Genomic DNA, 13,889 nt, shown 5'->3' with positions numbered 1-13,889 from the left:
GAAACTTCTGTCACCGAAACTCGCCACTGGCCCCTGAGTGGCACAGAAACGCCTCGTCCCACCTTTTTTATCTACCTCAGGTGACGCCCAATCAGAGCAGGGCTCGTGGTCTCACCCAATGAGTATCGAAACTCGTGGACTCAGGTAGATCGCAGGTGTGTCGTAGTCCGGCACTGTGAAGAAGACTCGATCATCCGGGCCAACTTTTGTGAAGTTGGTTAGAGTTATTGAATGTTAACAGCGCTGATATTCACGCCAGTTTGGATTACTGTGAGACTATTATTTAATTTTTGCACTATGAATTTAGTTTTTATCAGACAAGCTGGGACTCTGCTGTTTATTTGCATGATTTTAATTCTTCTGCATGGCTCCAGAGGCGAAATACCTTCTAAACCAATTGCAGCCACGATTTTGCCATCGGTTAAGCCTAATGATGGAGTCCAGACTTATGCAGAGGACCAGAAAAATAATTTACCCGTGTTTACAATGAATTATCCAAGAATCCAGATTCCCTTTGAAATTACTCTTTGGGTGCTGCTGGCTTCTTTTGCAAAAATTGGTGAGTAACAGTCCCATATGTGCCAACAGGTGTGGTTTCTCATCTTGCTGCTCCCTGTGACCTTTTTTCCTCCTCTTTTCAGGTTTTCATGTGTACCACAAGATCACCATCTGGGTGCCTGAGTCGTGCCTTCTCATCAGCATCGGCCTGATAGTGGGCGCTATCATGCACTCTGTTCACGAGGAGCCCCCCGCTGTGCTCACCAGTAATGTCTTCTTCCTCTACATGCTGCCCCTAATTGTCCTGGAGTCAGGCTACTTCATGCCCACCAGGCCTTTCTTTGAGAACATTGGCACGGTTCGTTTCAAATCAGGCACTGTTTCTCTAACTCTGGTCAGCTTCCTGCTCAACTTTGACAGTTTTGTTGCTGTTTTCATGCAGGTGTTCTGGTTCGCCGTGGTGGGGACGCTGTGGAACAGCATTGGCATCGGCATCTCTCTGTTCGCCATATGCCAGATTCCGGCCTTTGGCGTGCAAGACATCAACCTCCAGGAGAACCTGCTTTTCTCTGCCATCATCTCGGCCGTGGACCCCGTGGCTGTGCTTAACGTGTTTGAGGACGTGTCTGTGAACGAGCAGCTCTACATCGTAGTGTTCGGAGAGTGCCTCTTCAATGATGCTGTCACTGTGGTGAGTGAGCGGACTGCTATTTGTTATTAAAACACTTGACTGTGAGCAAGGGGCAATTGCAAACTGTTCTTGTGTGTCAATTGTTTTGTTCCAGTGACAAATACACAGCCAGGTACCCAGCACGGCAGTGCAGTTTACTCTTCTGCATGTGCTCCACAAAGAGTATATATTTAGCATTTTACACTGATTTAAGAATATTTTTTGCTATTTCTCTCTATGTCACAGTCTCATACATGTAGTTTCCTGTGGAGACCATTTCAACCACCACCCACCATTTACAGACATGGTTAGGCATTTAATTTCATGACTATTACAATAAGCTCAGGTTTCATGAAATACTGGTCATATTTGTGTTTTCCCTTCTCTTCTCCGGGTTGCATGTACGAGGACAGAATGTGTGGGAGAGAACCGTCTGTGTGCTGGCAAGATTTCTAAACAGAAATTACCCAGGGAGGAAAAACTGAACTAAGGGAATGTTATACACATTAAACAAATGTGTCTATAAAGCACAATTCAGTCCGTTTGCTCAGATGCTGTCAAACCAGTTTCTGGTCGCAGTTACATTTGTTTGTGTGGGTTTGTCCACATGTAGTTTGTCCACAAACTCAGGGATTTAATAAACTCAGAGGAAAGACTCCCACAGCCATAAGAAGCAAACAAAACTTCATTTGCTGTTAATGTTTTCTCCCAAACAGAACAATAGTCTGACCTTGTTAATCTCAGAACTAATCTTTTACAGACAGGCCTCTTTGTTAGTGGTGGCTTTTCTATGTGCAAAGAATCTTTATTGTCTGTGTCTTGAACTGGATCTGATGGTCTAGCAGAACTTTTTCCACTTCATCTTGCATTTAAGTCGTTAATTATCTGCACACGATGATCCCTTTTTATCCAGTTTTGGTACACATCATGCATTTAAAGTTTAAAGCACTCAGTTTTGAGAAATGCAGTGAAATGGTGTGGCTAAATACGCCATCGGGTTCATGCGAGTCGATGTTAGTCATGTGTTTTCATGTAGCAAAAGCTTCATACTGCCCAGGCAGGAATGGTAGATTAAGGAGGAACAAAGCTGGTTACTTTACCTAATGCACCTTTTCCATGACTCAGTCAGTATGTTTGGTGAAAATCTGATTATCAAGTTGCAAACAATGCAGAGTAAATATTTCCAGTAAATCACTCTTATCTGGAAAGGCGTCATTAGAGGCCACAGCGCCTGACACCACACCTGACCTCTGACTAGCATATGTGGGATATGGTGCATAGGTGCAAAAAAGAAAGAAAGTGTGCATATTTATTTATTAATTTTTTAGGTGTTGTACAACATGTTCAGCTTTGTTGCGGAAATGCCGGTGGTGGAGCCGGTGGATGTGTTCATTGGAGTGGCGAGGTTCTTCATTGTGGGGCTCGGTGGGATGGCATTTGGCATCCTGTTTGGCTTTGTGGCAGCCTTCACCACAAGATTCACCTCCAAGGTCCGAGAAATCGAGCCACTCTTCGTATTCATGTACAGCTACCTGGCCTATCTGGTGGCAGAGCTGTTTGCCATCTCATCCATCATGGCGTGAGTAGGTTTTATAACATTTACAGAATTAAAGAAAGAAAGAAGAATAACACAAAGTTTACCCAAATACTCCCCACAAACCCTCTGTGCCCATGTGCTTCTGCAGCATTATAACCTGTGCCCTCACCATGAAGTACTACGTCGAGGAAAACGTCTCGCAGCGTTCCTGCACGACCATCAGACACGTGATTAAGATGCTTGCCTCTATCTCGGAGACGCTCATCTTCTTCTTCTTAGGGGTCGTCACCATCACAACTGACCATGAGTGGAACTGGGGCTACATCCTCTTCACGCTGCTGTTTGCTTTTGTATGGAGAGGTCTGGGTAAGGAAATGACCGGCGTTATCTGTGTCGTGTTAAAGCTCAGGTTTTTGTTTGACTGCAGTTATCTAGTGGAGCAAAGGCTGAGAGCTACTGCTGCTACATGTGCAAAGAAATGCAAGGAAGACAGAAAGTGCTGCTAAGAAAATAAGCTGTGAATGTAAAACTGACAGGTAATCTTTTAATGTTGAATCTAGCCAACCAATATTGAGCCCAGTATGTCTTCTCAGTCTGTTTTGGTTTCCACCAAAAACCACCAAAACTTTGGTCAAAAACCGAGAGCTTAATGTTGTCAAAATGCTTGTTGAATCTGAAAGGAAATGTCCAGACTTCTCTGCAGATTTATCTCTACAAACAGAGTTTTTGGCAACATAATATAATATGCAGAACAGCTTTAAACTTGTTGATAATGAAACCTCTGATATTTTCTTGCCTCTCCCTCTCAGGTATCTTGGTGTTGACTCAGATCATTAACCCTTTCCGCACCATCCCATTCAACATGAAAGATCAGTTTGGTCTCGCATATGGAGGTCTGCGAGGTGCAGTTTCTTTCGCCCTTGCCTTCACGCTTCCTGATACCATTGGCCGCAAGCAGCTCTTTGTCACTGCCACCATTGCAGTTATCCTCTTCACCGTCTTTCTTCAGGTAAGGGAACATCTGTGTAGGTATATTTTTAAGTCTGTATGCTCTGAATAACTTGAATGAAGGTGTTATTTCTTTTGTCCCCGCAGTGGAATGAGATAGAAAACGATTTTTTCTTTAAAATCACATTTAGGAGTGAGACAGAATCTTGGTGAGCTGTTTGGTGTCATTTATTTTTGTCCAGTTAAAAAACAAACAAACTGAGACCCGATTCAAAATTATATGTATTATATACACTGATAAACTCAAGCTTTTAATTTCTAATCATATACACTGTTATCCTTAGAGAAGAAATACAGAACATTTATTGTATGATATATAAAATGCATGTATGCATCTGAACTTTTACCTTCCAAAAAAGACATTTTACAAAGTTCAACCTCATGGCTGCTAAAATGAGGGGAAATTACTTTGGTTCTAAACTGTGTCTCTTATACTTGTAATCAAAAGTTTACACACAGTCATTATGAGCATGAATGCCATTATAATTTTGGGCATTTATTGATTTCTTTGAACTCTTCTTTTTCCAGGGTGGAATGATTGTACAGCATACATCTTTATTGACTTAAACAAATAAACAATAAAAAGGATTGGCTGCACAAGTACATACACCTTCACTAATATTTAAATGCCCATTACAAAGTTGTACGTCGACCACTTTTGGTAGCCATCAACAATTCTAGCTGGATATTTGATCACTCTTCTTGGCAGAGCTGGTAGAGATCATTTAAATTGTTGCACAGACCCGGCTTTTAAGTGTAGTCCACAAACTATCAATAGGGTTGAGGTCTGAGCTTTGAGGAGACTATTCCGGAAAGCCCGTTAGCCTCCTTTATCGATCCATCCAAAACCTGTTTTGATGTCTGTTTGACGTCAAAGGAGCTTGCAAAGAAAAGCGTCTGGACTTCTTTAAGTTACTTGAAGACGTTTCACCTCTCATCCGAGAAGCTTCTTCAGTTCTAAGGTCAAATGGTGGAGAGTCCCAGATATAAACCTAGTGGGAGTATCCCCCCCACAGAGGGACAAAAGGACCCCCTGATGATCCTCTAATCGCCTGAGCCAAGGTGTGAAACTGGGTGTGGGTCCCAATCAGCCAGAGTTTCCGGTGAGTTCATTGTGAAACCTGGCTCCACCTTATCATGCGAATTCCTGAGGTCAGATGGCCCAGGATGTGAGTGGGCGTTAAGGCGTCTGGGGAGGGAACTCAAAGCTGGATTATAGATGGCAGAGAGTTGGTGTCGTAAACCACCACCTCTGTTCAAAGATGGTCGCTCACAGTGGACATAGATGGCTTCTTTCAGAGGTGAAATTGAGAGGTGAAACGTCTTCAAGTAACTTAACCCTTGTATGGTGTTCGGGTCTGTGAGACCCGTGTTCAGTTTTTTTCAAAAGAAAAATTAAACAATTAATTATTTTTTCACGTGTAAATGTGTTGTGTCTTTCCACTCACTCCACTTGATTATAACTGATTTATTTATAACATTTTATATAAAAGAAAAACGAGAAGCACATTAATTCATAAATGTGATCTAACAAAGGTAAAGGGAAAAAAATTAACCATGTTTGCTGTTCATATGTCTTGTAATTGGGATGAAGTAAACATCTGTTGAGTAATTTAACATAAAATTGTTTGATAGTGTTAATTTGGAAAGCCAAAACTCTAGCGGGTCCACCAGACCCATGAACACTGGCTGAGTAACAAAAATACGAACACCACACAAGGGTTAAAGAAGTCCAGACGCTTTTCTTTGCAAGCTCCTTTGACTACGATGACCTGGATGACTGAGAACCTTCATAGACATGTTTGTTTGGCATCATTTTCCTGTTATGAAACCCAGTTGTGTCTAAGTTTCAACCATCTGTTGATTTGAGCTGAGGTTGAAGAATTTGGAGGTAGTCCTCCTTTCTTAGTCCAGCCACTTTGTGCAGTGAACCGGAACCACTGGCAGTGAAACAGCCCCAGAGCATGATGCTACCACCACCATGCTTGACAGCTAGTACAGTGTTCCTATGTTTGGAAGCCAGTGCTTTACTTGTCCAAACATGCCTCTTGTCACTGTGGCCAAACACTTGTCCAGGAGCCATTTGGCCTTCTGGAGGGATTTTTAACTATCAGTCAAACTTGAAGGTGTTGATTTTGGAGTAGGGGCTTTTTTTTTATCGGTCAGCACCCTCTCATTGTGTCTCAACGCAAAACTTCCTTCACTGTAGAGAGTGAAGCAGCCATTTTTTTTACAGCCATTTTCATTTCGTGGCAGGCTTGAGCCTCAGTGGTTGTTCCTGAACATCCTAAATAATTTCATCTCATCTGAGGATGACAGTTTGGGTCTTCTTCCAGACCTCGTCGAAGCTGTGACACATGTGAATAACTTGACTTAACTTTAATCTGCTGCTTTTTAGAAATGAGAGACGTTTCTAACTTGTAGCTGTAGCTACAACTACAAGTTGTAGTTAATAGAGATGGCACGATACCACTTTTTTATGTCCGATACCGATATCATAAATTTGGATATCTGCCGATACCGATATGAATCCGATATAGTGTTTTTTAATCAACAAAACTGTTTTTTAAAATATCTTGCTGCATTTTGCAAGTCTGCAAGTTCATACTCAAGTTTAAAACAACAACTACACTAAAGCTATTCTGTTATACCTGTATACAAAAAAAATATTTCATAGTTCAGCAATACTGATCAATCTAATAAACTTAGACCTACACCATCCTCCCTATTCTGGTATTTTAAAGAGTACTTAGCGTAAATATTAAGCAGCCTAACTAATAGGGTTCCAACTCCCAGCAACAACAAAAATAAATAAATAAAAAATAGGGAACCACCCCTCACGCTCCACCTCATGATGCTTAATCAACGTAATCAACCTTAATTTGATGCAGTGTGAAAAAAAATGCACAGAAATCAATTATTTTTCAAGAAATATTAAATAGATTCAACATCTTTCTTCAACAAAATTGCAGACTGCACAGATGGTACCTTCCCAAAGGAAAATGTACTATAGCTTACTAGGGTATATATATTAGACTTAATAGTCACTATATACAGTAATGGACTTCTATTTATTTTACATCAAATTAAAACTTTGGGTGTCAGATAATTATTTATTAAAAGCTAGACATTTTAAATGAGAATAAGAAAGAAAAGTATGTCTTTGTGCCCCCTTTTCCCAGTTAATGCCCTATCGGCCCCCCTGGCTAAACTTTGCTAGATCCGCCCCTGCACAGTTACCAGCCGTCAGCTACGTAGAAAAAGATCCTGGTGTAGAAAGTAATATTAAATAAATTGTAACAACAGCTTATCAAGCTTAAACGTGCTGCTGTTGTTCAGCCGCTGGTTTGCTCTTTCTGGCGCAAAGTGGACCAAAAACAAACAAGAGAGACTCATGACAGAAAAGCCGATCAGCTGATCATTAGCAGTTTCACGATTGAAGTAGCAGCCGGAGAGCGAGAGGCAGTCGCTCGTTAAGCTTAACGTGGGAATGCTTTACAAACATTCAGAGATGGACTTACACACTTGCTTTACTTCTCTCGGGGATAACTTTGTCGGAGATGAAATGCCAGGTTGCTAGCGAAGCTCCAAATGCTATCCAGACCACCGACAGGTCCCGCATGCCACAGCTGCTCTATCACGTGATGCATACTGCTCCGACGTTCTGAGGCAAGTTACGGCGTGTTGCAAGTTTTGTGAGGTGCTTTCGTGATATTTAATGGATCGGATTACATTTTTTATTTTTCTCTGATATCCGATCCAGTAATTTAGGTCAGTATCGGACCGATACCGATACGTAATATCGGATCGGTCCATCTCTAGTAGTTAATAACTAATTTCTTGTTTTTCAAAGGGTGTGTATCCATGTATGGGTAACCCTGGAAAAAGAAATTATTAAAATCCCCAAATTACCATAACATTCATGTCTATGATGAGTATATGAACTTCTGGCCACAACTGTATCTACAACTCTAGTGTTCGAAGTAATTTGTGTTTTTCTTTTTTCCCTCTTCCCCACAGGGCATCAGTATCCGACCTCTGATTGAGTTCATCAACGTCCGAAGAACAAACCGCAACCTTGAAACCATTAATGTAGAAATTCACTGCAGGGTAAGTCACAGACTGCATGCATGTATCGGACAGTACATTTCTGCGCACGGTGCTGACAGATCGCGCTTTGCTCGCAGCTCATGGAGCATACAATGGCAGGCATAGAGGATCTCTGTGGGCAGTGGAGCCGCTTCTACTGGAAGGACAAGTAAGATTTTTTTGGTGTCGCGGTTTAATCTTTTGTCAGTAAATTAGCAGATATTGCTCATCAGATCTAATGAGTAGTGAATAATACTGTATGATTCACAGTAACAACAATAAAACAAACCCTCACAAACCCTCCTCATTCCTGCTTCTTGTTACCACTGTTCTTTTATGCCACAAACACTGTATGCGAAAGTTTGAGTCCATCTGATTTGCAAAAATTCTATATGTCAACTTGTTTTTACTATTGACTATTTACTATTACTATGCTTTCATGCATACTTAGCAACTGATCAGCAAAAAAGGGCTTTCTGAAGGTTATTCATATTAATACTTTATCTACAGTCTTTCAGGCAGTTCAGCAGGATGCTGATGTCAAACTTAGAATACATAATTAGGCATAATTATCTGCAACTGGCTGAAAATACAGTAACTCAAATGTGTTGATGGGATGCTGGGAAAGTCCAGTAGCACCACATATACAGATAAAACATACCTCATAATTCACAAAAGATTCTTTACATTACATGCCTACACAAATTTAGCGGTTTTGACAGTTTGACTGATATGCAAATTTCAAAGCTGAATGTTTTAAATAATAAAGCCGGTAATGCCTTATTTTTCTTGTTGTCCACAACTTGCATGAAAACACCAAAAACTATATAAAAACCGTCCGTGAAATTCTTCTTTCTCTCAATGTCAGGTTTATGAAGTTTAACAACAGAATCCTGCGTAAGATCCTCATCCGAGACAGCAGAGCAGAGTCCAGTATTGTGGCGCTCTATAAAAAGCTAGAGCTGCAGAATGCCATGGAAATCCTGGACACGGCGTCCGGAGACATCAGCGCTGCTCCTTCCATCGTCTCCCTCTCGTACGTATGACTTTTGCACTGATCACATCACTCTCCCTTCTACCTGTCAAGACCAAATGTAGAGCTACTAATGATTGCTTATTATTTTCTAAAATCAAGCGAGGAAAAGAAAAGCTCTTCTAAACTCCAGAAAAAGTTCCTGGCTGCTGACCTGAGGAACATCCACGACATCCTGTCCAAGAACATGTACAAGATAAGGGAGCGGGTAAGATGAAGAAAGGATCTTTGCTGTATGCTCTTTTTTTGGTTTCTGTTTAGTTTGTCTGTCACTGTGTCAGAAAGTAGCTGCGAATTTTTAATCAAATACTGCACTTAAATAGTTGATTTATGCTTGTGGTAGTTCTTCCACTTTCTTTTCACTTTGGAGCAAATGTTGTGCTTAATCTTTGCAACATTTTATTGAAATGACACTAAAGGCCTATACAATAAAAAAACTATACCTATAGTTAAACAATAAACTCATTAAAACAGCAAACTAGTTGGAAGCACCTGTCATATTTGACATGTTTGAGTGCTGAGCAGAAGGAGGTGAAGAACAGAAGAAGCTGTTTAAATTCCAGACAGGTTAATATAATATATAATGTATAAAAAGCTTCCTTTTTACAATAAAGCAATTTTTGTATCTTTGATTCATTTAATTACTTAATCTGAATTATTACATTTTGCTGATATACTTTTTGCAGTTTGAAATGTTAAGATCTGTACATGTCATTCATTTTTACATCAACGTTTCTTTAGTCTGAAGTTGGTGACGGATCTCTTCAGTAACGATGGAGCAATTTCCAGCTACACTGACATGAATAATACACAAAAACTATCACTACCATAGTTTGATGTTAGCGGGTTTTTTTTGTTTGTTTTTTTTAATATCAATGGTTATTTGTAGAAAATGTAATTTAATGTATAAGTTTGCCATTTGCGTTTTAAGCGTTGTCATTGTCAACTTTTGCCAGATGACGGCACATCTCAGAAGTGTGAAACTCGAACCTTTGTTTGTTTTGCATACATGGTAACGTAGTTCAGCATCAGCTTTGCACATGCTCAACTGCTTAAAAACGATTAAAATCCCCGATAAAGATGACTAAAATAAAGCCACGTGCAGCTGCACCTCTTTGCATTTTACTTGAAAAACATGAAGTTTGAAAAATGTCCGTTAATTTGACACAAACAAGAAAAGCACCCCTCGATGTTGTTCTGTTTCTCATACCGACGATCCCACCAAGTGAAACTCGGTGCTGTTTTGCATAGCCACAGGCAGTGGCCAGCAGTACTTTTCCATTAGTGGCATGACATCGCCCTTTTAACAGACTCTTTGATGCTTTGATGGAGTTTCTTCTGTGGTTTCACAGTTTATCACATAGCTTTATCAATAGCTCCTTGTTTCAAGTCTTTTTTTCACATATTTGTGATTCTTTCACACTAAACTGACGTCACCGTGTCACTATTAATTTATTTTTAAAATGCATTATATTTGATAAAAATGCTAACTGTAAACCGTGTTGGCTTCTGGTGACATCATACAGGCCCATAATATTGTCATGCGACCTCTTTATAAAACACAGTGGTGACCTTTGGAGGGTTTTAAAGGCAGCTGTGTTTGTTTTTGGTTTAACTAATGGCTGCAGGTCAGAACCAGGGGTGGGTTTACTGCATGGAACAGGTTAAGGTAGCAGTCCACATATAGACACCTACCCCTGCCTCAAACAGGTGTTTCCAGTTTTGGTGGCGTAACCTGAGCTTTAAACAATGCAGTCCCCACTAAGAGCGTCTGAACCGTCCATTCGTGGGAACCTCTGTTGTCCCAAGTCCCTGGCATTGACAGTGGTCATGGATTTTGTTTATGGAGTTTTTAAGTCTATGTCTTCACTGTGTGTTTTCCGTGTGTGGTTCTCTGACTTTCTGTTATTTGTAATTAGATAATTAATTTATGTATTTGGACTTAGACGGTGGCATACAGAGGAAAACATGCTCTGCCCAATGACAGCCAGACCAGAGAGATACTGATCAGGCGCCATGCCACCATTCGACGAAGCCTCCGACCTCGTAGTTGTCAGTCATCGGTAAGCTACCTTGCCCAATTTATTTGTATTATTTTAATTAATTATTTATTTTGTTGGGAGCGTGGGTTGGGATTTTCGGTACTTCCCCGGGGTCTTAATTAGAAGTACTTTGGGCAAATAACAGTCACAAATGTTCTTTTTGAGCTGATTATCTCACACATGAAATTCAAACACTAGATTAAATGTTCTCACCACTTTTCATCAAGTTTTTTCCCCATTGTTATTCTTAGAACGTGTCCAGGACACACAAGTATTTCTCGCTTCCTGCTGGAAAGAGTCTGGAGTCAAGATTTGATGCTGCGAGGTGGCACTACACAGGTAAACTGAGATTATCTTTGAAATCCCTTAACACAACCTTACCCTTCATATAAATGAGAATAAATGATGAAAACGTCACTTCCTTACAAAGTTTGGAATTTTTCAACCTGATTCGAGCCTTAATTCATCAGAACTGAAATGAATTGTCTTTTCTCAGCAGTGTGCACAGAACAAATGAAGTGCTTTGTCGATAATTCATCTGAATCTTAGGAGCGGGACTCCCTTTACAATTCTGTCTGTATATGAAACCCCTGCACTACAAGCTGTTTTCATTTTCTTGTCCCACTCTTCCTTTTTCAGTTCATCTCACTCTCATTACTACAGAGAGATCTGTCTGGCCCGGAAGCTGCCGCCAGTCCCCCTCCGAGACCTCCCCAAAACCGCTGCCTCGATTCTTGCTTACGCTATCTGCCATTATCTACTAGAAATGGAGTCAAATATAAATGAGGATGTGGTCCAAGCTAGTAAATGATCTCCCTGGTATCAGAAAACCACCCCCAAAACTATTAATAAGACTTTGTCAGTCTCATTAATGTCACAGTATGTGTCTCCTGAAAAAACAGAAACCCCCTCCCCAAAACAGAGCGATGTGCACATATAAGAATGAACCAAAAGGGAGAGCTTGTAGATATCAATCTACATTCAAGACAGCAGCTTGACAACTAGATTTTTATCACAGAAGCGTAACGTTCGTGGTTCAACAGCAGCTTTAAGAGGCTGTTCTTCAAAATGTCGAGTTTTTACCAGCAGGTTATGGCATGAAATTGAAAACAGGTTCAGGTTAGTTTGTTCTTGTGGTTAGATTTGTTCTGCAGCAAGCCATCCATCCTACCATGTACACTCTCAGTGCAAACACAACAGACAACAAATAAGCATAGTACAAAATACTGGAAACAACAACTAATAATAAGCATTGTGTAACCCACACAGTAACAAAGCTATAATTTGTCCATTCGACCAATGGCAGCTAGAACAAAGCACTTGTAATGCTCATTTGAATGATTTGTACCACTTTGTTGGTTTCTTGAGTGGCTGGTTTGTGTATTGCTAGAATTTGTAGGATGGCATCATTTCACCTTCCTTTCATAAAGGTAGGTTCAGTGGATCCTTTGCTAAAGGAAACGATTGAAAAGCACTGAAGCCTTTTTCCTTATGTTAGGGTTCAATTCAAGCAGCAAGGCTTTTTGAGGACTTATCTGTGATCCTAAATTGACTGTAGGAATAGATGTGAGTGTGTGTGGCTGTTTATCCTCATGGGTTAGCTCTATGATGGTCGCAGAATTGGGCTTCAACCAGATGAATGAAAATGGATGAATAATTTACCCACATTATTCGTGGACAACAAAACTTGAACAGTTTTGCCTTCCTCATGAAGCGTATAAACCGGCACTTGTCCAACACCACTATGAGGTCAACATTTATGATGTGAGTGCAAACGCATTGCCATGAAATGTTTAGCTCCACGATCAGGTCAGCATCTGATTTGTGAATCAGCACAGGTAAGGTTTAGGACATTGACTTTACCTGTACTTTGTGATTGAGTCTACTTGACAAGTTGTTGGTATAGTAGTTAAACATAACCATGTTGTCATAGTGAGCGTGTTAGTATGAGTGTACTTTACCATTTTATTTTTTGTTTTCAATCTCATCCCAGATGGTCATGAGACCCTATCAGAAGTTGCCTACCCATCTCAACGCTCCCGGTTTGGCAAGCCCGCACGCTCCTCCTCCTCCAAAGCCATGATACCTCTGCACAGGCTGGGCACTCTGGAAGAAGTGCCATCTACTGATGTTCTGAATGAAGAGAGCAGCAGTACGGGGGAGGGTGTGTTCAGGACAAACTCCTCCTACAGTGATTCCCGCGTGCCTCGTCCTCGCCGCTTAAATTCCTCATTTGATGATAACAACAGTTCGGTGGACGACTTAAGAAATGTTCACGAAGAAGACGGCGTAGAGCAGGTGGGGCAGCGTCAGCCTTCGTCTCCAGCGCCAGGCTGGGAGGCTGAGTCCAGAGAGACCACGGCTCGAAACCCTCTGCTCAGGCGGCCTCAGTGGAACCCCAAGAAGAAATAAAAGTGGTGCAGCTGGACTGTCTCCACCTAATCAAGCAGCTGGAAGTTTCTGCTTATGACTGTAAGCTCAAATAACTTTAAAGACATTTAGAATAACATTGAAGGTGTCTTCATTACTCATTAGAGGTAAAATGGTCTTCAAAATGAGCCAAAATGGACTAACGCTTCAGTGTCACACTCCTCAGAAGCACAGTGAACTGTAGCAACTGTACTGTAAATAAACTGTGAGACTTTTTACACATGTACTTATTTTAACTAGTCTTAGAAAATAATTTTAAATGTCTTTTTTTTCTTCATGTAGGAGTTTTTAAATGTGGAAGGTGAGGTTAATTAAACTATGTTATTATACATTTGCCCTTTGTGTAAATAGGATAGTTTTTTGTATTTTATTGTCTGTCTTGTGTGATAGTTACATGACTGAAGATGTACATTTTGTGTGTATATAAATGTTTTTTAGTCAAACAAGCTGTTGCTGCGCAGTACAAAGTACTTTTTGAATGCCTGACAATGATAGTCCCTCTGGCCCAGCTGCTTTCCTTTATTCTGTAATAAATTTTCTTTGTTGAAAGTTCTTATAAGTTTTAAGGTTTGTGACACTGAA

The 13,889-nt window shown here is 40.6% G+C and overlaps 1 protein-coding gene across 2 annotated transcripts; it reads left to right on the top strand.

The window, feature by feature from the left end:
* The first annotated feature begins 166 nt into the window (after window positions 1-166).
* On the top strand, window positions 167-13,860 carry slc9a2 (solute carrier family 9 member 2). Of its 2 annotated transcripts, none has more exons than XM_085433645.1 (13): window positions 167-559; window positions 642-856; window positions 941-1,189; window positions 2,497-2,747; window positions 2,854-3,071; window positions 3,515-3,714; window positions 7,734-7,823; window positions 7,901-7,971; window positions 8,671-8,838; window positions 8,938-9,043; window positions 10,782-10,898; window positions 11,129-11,216; window positions 12,871-13,860. In XM_085433645.1, the coding sequence occupies exons 1-13, from the start codon at window positions 232-234 to the stop codon at window positions 13,287-13,289; spliced, it is 2,520 nt and encodes an 839-aa protein (XP_085289771.1). In that variant the 5' UTR covers window positions 167-231; the 3' UTR covers window positions 13,290-13,860. The 2 variants fall into 2 exon arrangements, with proteins under 2 accessions (XP_085289771.1, XP_085289772.1); XM_085433646.1 differs by having other exon boundaries at window positions 11,517-12,938.
* Window positions 13,861-13,889: the final 29 nt, after the last annotated feature.

The sequence above is a fragment of the Copadichromis virginalis genome, linkage group LG16 (assembly GCF_057382275.1).
Source record: "Copadichromis virginalis isolate Kocher_CV1m ecotype Utaka linkage group LG16, C_Virginalis_male_GT1.1, whole genome shotgun sequence".
Lineage (NCBI taxonomy): Eukaryota > Metazoa > Chordata > Actinopteri > Cichliformes > Cichlidae > Copadichromis > Copadichromis virginalis.
The sequence above is the reverse complement of the archived record's forward strand: the minus strand, read 5'-3'. Positions and strand labels throughout refer to the sequence as shown.